Source organism: Kryptolebias marmoratus, linkage group LG3, assembly GCF_001649575.2.
Source record: "Kryptolebias marmoratus isolate JLee-2015 linkage group LG3, ASM164957v2, whole genome shotgun sequence".
Classification (NCBI taxonomy): Eukaryota; Metazoa; Chordata; class Actinopteri; order Cyprinodontiformes; family Rivulidae; genus Kryptolebias; species Kryptolebias marmoratus.
The window spans coordinates 26,758,022-26,763,542 of record NC_051432.1 but is presented as its reverse complement, the minus strand read 5'-3'; the positions used below and the strand labels follow the sequence as shown (position 1 = coordinate 26,763,542).

Here is a 5,521-nt window from a genome sequence, read left to right as displayed (position 1 = left end):
TAACTATTGCAGCTTCAAGCTACACAAGATGCTTGACTTTTCACCTTAAAGTTGAAAAGGTCAACTTTAAAAACTCATAATCTATGACTTTATTTAGTCGTGTGGAATCCATGGTTTTAATGGTCACCACTGGTTTCATATTAAAGTGCTGGTTTTAATTGAATGCTGTAGAAATTAGATGGTTGTTGATAAAAGCTGTCCTTCGAAGGAATGACTTCGATTCCTGCCTACAAATGGCAAACGTTACGTTTTGTTCTTCATAATTTTGGTTTAAACAAAATAATAACCAGCTCAATGATGACTAGGAAACGCTTTAAGTATTTTTTTATCCAAAAATGATAAATAAGGGCTTCAGATTGATTAAATATGTACTTCTGTTTTAGCTATTATAAGACAAAAAATAGGGACTTGCTTGATGAAAAGCTTATCAGTTTGTATTAATTCATAAGCATTTATGTAGCACATAACTCTTATGCTTGCTCAATATTTATTGTCCTCTGCCAAAAAGCGAAAGGAGATTAACTTTTGGAGACAACCCAATTTAGGATGGTCGCCACAGCTAATTGACTTTAGCAAACACAAAAATAGCTAAAATAGTCATTTTATTTTACGGAAATGAAGCTAAAATTTGATGTGGTTGTAGCTGAGAGTCCAACACATACTCAAAGTACAATCAGATTGTGTGAAATCTCACAAATATGATTTTTCATAATGTTATATTCACTCTTTGACCAAAACAGCGACAAATCTGTTGTCTTTCATCATAAAGTGATCTTAGTTTAAAACTCTGACCTGAATATATGCAATCCTTTAGTGAATGCTGGGCCTTTACTTTGAGTCTGCTTTCTTGTGATCTTTCTGTGTGTTTATGTTTGTTTCCATTAGTTGTTTGCCATTAGTTCTATCTTCTATGACATTGTAGATCCACCTGTAGGCTTTTTGCGGTCATTTCTGTCCATTTTATCGGTGTCTTGCTCAATGACACTTCAGCATGCTGAAGGAGCTGGGGATCAACCTCCCAACCCTCCGATCAATGAACGACCTCCCCACCCACTGGGCTGAGTCGCCCAGTGTCTTATGTTTTACGTGTTTTTTGTTTTTCATTGTCCTCTTCTGTAACTCTGGTTTTGTGTTTTTTATACACATGCTTATTTATGTGTGTCTATTTATCTTTTAGAGTGTAGCTGCAGGCTTTTTTTTTATCCATATTGTATTTCTGGTTATTTTATCTTAACATTTCCACATGTATGTGTTTTTTTAACCCTCTTCTTACTTCCTCTCTTTAGTCACGAGGGCTTCAGGATGATTAAATCCATGTTTGCTTGTTTGTGTCTATCTTTCAGTGTTCTTGTCTTGGAACGGCCTCCTCAAGCTTCAAGAAGTAAAGTAGTGGCTGTGCTGTTTTCATTTAATAATACTAATTGTAAAAAAAAGAAACATTTCTATTTATGGTTCTCTTCTTTGTATTGAAGTTTACCCCTCATTTGTTGACTGTATATAAACAGTTTATCATGACTAAGATAATTACTGACATGCACCTCATCTCTGATGTTCTTTTCAGTGTCAGCTATAAATACAGCAGCTGAACATTTAGTCTTTTTAATGGACCCCCTCCCACACACACACACACACCCACATACGTGTTTTCACGAAATATCAGGACGTATGACAAAAATAGGACAAATGGGTACGTGCCTTTCCAAAGGTTCTAGAGGCCTGAGAATCAAATGGTTCTCTATCCTCTTTTTTAAAGGTGTTTCTTTTGTTGGAAGATATCGGTTGACACGAATGTTGAACTGTTTTTCAACTCGACTTGAGATTTAATCCTGGCTTGTCTCTAGATCTTCATTTCGTGATTCTCCCTTCAGAAAAAAACTACCTTTGCGATAATCCCATGCGGCCGTGGCATACATTATTCCAAAGTCTGTGTGTGTGTGTGTGTGTGTGTGAGTGTGAAAGAGCCACACAAATACAACAATGGTGCTGATGAGACGGTCAAGATATCAGATATGACAAAATCCAATCACTCAGAGAGGCAGTCAGATTTGAATAGTGAACTTGAAAAGCATAATCCTTTCTCACTTCATATTTTAATGTAATCTGTACTCTGCTGCACCCTGGTGGCTGAAACTAGCATAGCATGGACCCAAATATGGATTTCACTCTATAAAGACCATGCAAACTTGTTTTTTCCAATCATAACTTGTACATGTTTTTAATTGCTAGTGCCAGTGCTCAGCAAACACTTAACTTTGTCTTTATTTTTTTACTTTGCCATCTTAAATTCCATTTAAATCTGCAAACTGATATGTGTATATTGTTTGTTTTTTCTTTTTTACCAAACATTTCTTTGACATCATCCTGAAGTACTTCCAATCATCTTCATAACTCCTCTGGAACATTTTAATTTTTACTCAGTTTGTCAAAAACAAATAGCTGATGATTAAAATGCTCTGATTCGGATGCCTTCTTTATTGTGTCTTCTGGAACCAACATGAGGAAACATGATTTCAACAAACTTAACCAAAATATTACTCAGTAATCTGTGCTATAATAAATAATATAAATGATTTTTTTTATTCCTCTGCAGTGTTATCATGGCTTCATTGCTGGGTGTAGCACTGCTGGTTTTTGCTCTACCAGGCCCCAACATGGCCTTTGACCCGTACGGGAGAGGGGCATCCACCCATGACAGCATTACAAAAATGGCTCTTCTGCAGATAGTTACAGAGACGTGCCGGACGGTGATTGAAAAAACTGGTGATGTTTTCAGTCCCACGGTAAGATGGAAAATAAAGCATTGTATTTAAAAATAAAGAATCCCACTTAAAATATAAATACAACCAAGCTTCATTTTAGGAGGTTTAAAATCAAGTTTCACGTCACCTTTTTACTTCTAACGTTTTCAACTCTTATTTTGATCTCCAGGGTCCCTCTCCGGATGAGCTCGTTCAGGCCTGTTTAGGCCCCACAGCAAAAGGAGATGTGTCCAGTGCCAAATTTCGCTCAGCTATACGAGACATCACTGTCCAAAATGGGCTGGTAGACCACGACTTTGACAGCAGGTAAAGAACAATAGAAGAACAATAAAAAATATGTTTATCCTTGAAATCACGGGGTTTTATTGGCTAAATGTTTACATGAGATTCACATTCCTCAGCGCTCCACATCACTTCCACTCTGAAACCTTCTTAGAGGGACGCGGCCTAATCCTGGAGGGCATGTTGGCGATTAAGGCTAATATTCGAGAGGAGAACTTCATGGCTGTCAGGGAAACACTGGGGAGGATTCTTCATACGTTACAGGTGAGAAACATGAGACATTTCGAAGCCAAACCTTTCACAAGATCTTAGGTATTCAAGAGTCTGGAAACAGCTTCAAGCTGTTTAGTTTTGATTTAGGGTCAAGTGAATCTATCTCTAATTAAGTGAACAATGACATCCAGTGTTTTATAGACAGGTAATGGAATTTTTGAGTTTATCTTTTGATAAAACGTTTAGATATTTATGGGCAGACTCAATTTTGCATAACATGCATGTTTCCATGCATTATCAGGACTTCTACAGTCACAGTAACTGGGTGGAGCTGGGCAAGAAAGAACCGTATATCAACCTCATACGGCCAGATCTCCCTCTGGAAAACCTTGCAGGTAAGTGTGTCTGAATAATGTTTTCTCAGCAGGACTGTATATTCTGTAGGTTGGGTAAAATCTCAGATCTTGGATCTTATCTGTTGACCAAAGAGCCGATCTTCACTTTTGGCTCAGTCGCTCTTCAATACAATCCACTTGGGCAGCTTTTTTTTTTTCCTTTTTTTTTAGGTGTTTTTCTAGTTAATAATTTAGCAGTTCATAGAAGGAAAATACATATGAGTTGCTGCCCTAAGACTTCATACATTTTTCTTGTGCAGACGTAAACACTCCCACCTGCAGGGACTGTGACAGTGAAACGTGTCCTAATCCAATCCTCCCCGACATCCTGAGAGAGAAAAAACTCACTTCAGGCTACTTTGGAGTGTACTCTTCTATAAAGCCTCATGGTATAATTTTTCATTTCTTTCATTGTGTTTTTTCATGTTATCGGTATTGTTGGTTGTTTTTTTTGTCTGTTTACAAGATTACTTAAAAACCAAAGAACAGATTTTGATGAAATTTTCAGGAAATGTTTGGATTGTCACAAGAAACTATTCAATACATTTTGGTGGTGATTTAGATCATGACCTGGATTGGACTATTTTTTAATGATGCTAGGGCCTTGGTGGAGGTTTGCTCTCTCAAAGTGTTTGTAGTTTATTTTACTTCATGGCATGGCAAAAAAGTAGACCTCTCTAGACAATGATTACTTTAGTCATCCTAGAATAAAAAAGTTCCACTGAATAACATTAAAGACTCTTAAAATGCTGATGGATATTAAAGAGCACATTCAACATTACATGTTAGCCATTTGACCTGTATCAGGTTGTACCTTAATATTATTTTGAAATATGCAAAAGTCATCTCCTTTTATTGTCAAAAAACAAAAAACAAAACATTTTAGATTTTTTTTTGTCATTCCTTATGTTGTTTTTGTTAAAAATCATCAAACCTTCAAAATAATTGAGTAAATATTGCAGTTTACCAACTATCAACATAAATTTATTCATTAATATTCATGTAACATTACAGTTAATTATAAATAAATTAATTTATTGACTAAATGAGGTTTTCCAAATCTGCAAGAAATGTTTATAAAATTGTCCATTTTTTGTATCAGCACACAACATCAGTAAACTGTTCCTGTAAATCATTAAGTCTAATAAAATCACATTTAAACAGTTTGTAGTTGTTTAATCAGCTTGTCCTCTCCCTCCTGCTCGGTGGCAGGTAAGTGCAGCCATGGAGGTGATGACGATCTCACCAGCACCGCAGTTCCTCGTGGAGGCATCAGCAAAGACGATCGTCGCTCAGACAACGTGGCTCTCCAAGAAGCTGCCGTAAAAATAGCCACAGCTGCCAGTCTCCAGCTGTTGGAGGACATCCGCTCAGCCGCAGGAGACCGGGACTTTCTGAGGTTCAACAGCATATTTTAAAAATAGACTTTAAACAAATTCTGATAGGAAGTATATAGTTGCATGTTGTGAGGGGAAAAAAAGCCAATATGTTGTTTTTTTCTCAGAATGATGGGGATTGCTCGCTCATCTGTGTTGTGCTTTGTGATTGACACCACGGGCAGTATGTCAGACGACATAGAAGAAGCGAGATCAGTTGTAAATGAAATTATTGACAGCAAAAAGGGAACACAGGATGAGCCATCCGAGTATATCCTTGTGCCTTTCAACGACCCGGGTATGAACAATTTTACTTCACTAACCTTGTTAGGAACTCATTTACGAAACCAGACTGATTCTTCATGAAACAACTGCTCTACTAGTATATATGTTGAAATGCAGATTAAGTTTACAGAAGTGTATATTATAAATCTGCATATAGTTAAAGTGGTTTTGTGAAATCATTGATGCGTTTAGTGCAAAACACTTTTAGCCA

General features: G+C 36.8%; 1 protein-coding gene across 2 annotated transcripts in view; it reads left to right on the top strand.

Annotated features, from left to right (window-relative positions):
- LOC108229338 (von Willebrand factor A domain-containing protein 7) overlaps positions 1–5,406 on the top strand; it is a 31,307-nt gene extending 25,901 nt beyond the window's left edge. The window contains exons 2-8 of one of the 2 annotated variants that reach the window (XM_017405003.3): positions 2,591–2,780; positions 2,929–3,065; positions 3,161–3,305; positions 3,556–3,649; positions 3,910–4,038; positions 4,862–5,048; positions 5,154–5,406. In XM_017405003.3, the coding sequence (XP_017260492.1) occupies positions 2,598–2,780; positions 2,929–3,065; positions 3,161–3,305; positions 3,556–3,649; positions 3,910–4,038; positions 4,862–5,048; positions 5,154–5,391 (1,113 nt within the window). In that variant the 5' untranslated portion in view covers positions 2,591–2,597 and the 3' untranslated portion in view covers positions 5,392–5,406. The remainder of the gene's footprint in view (positions 1–2,590; positions 2,781–2,928; positions 3,066–3,160; positions 3,306–3,555; positions 3,650–3,909; positions 4,039–4,861; positions 5,049–5,153) is intronic. The other variant, XM_037974831.1, reaches the window with a different exon arrangement.
- Positions 5,407–5,521: the final 115 nt, after the last annotated feature.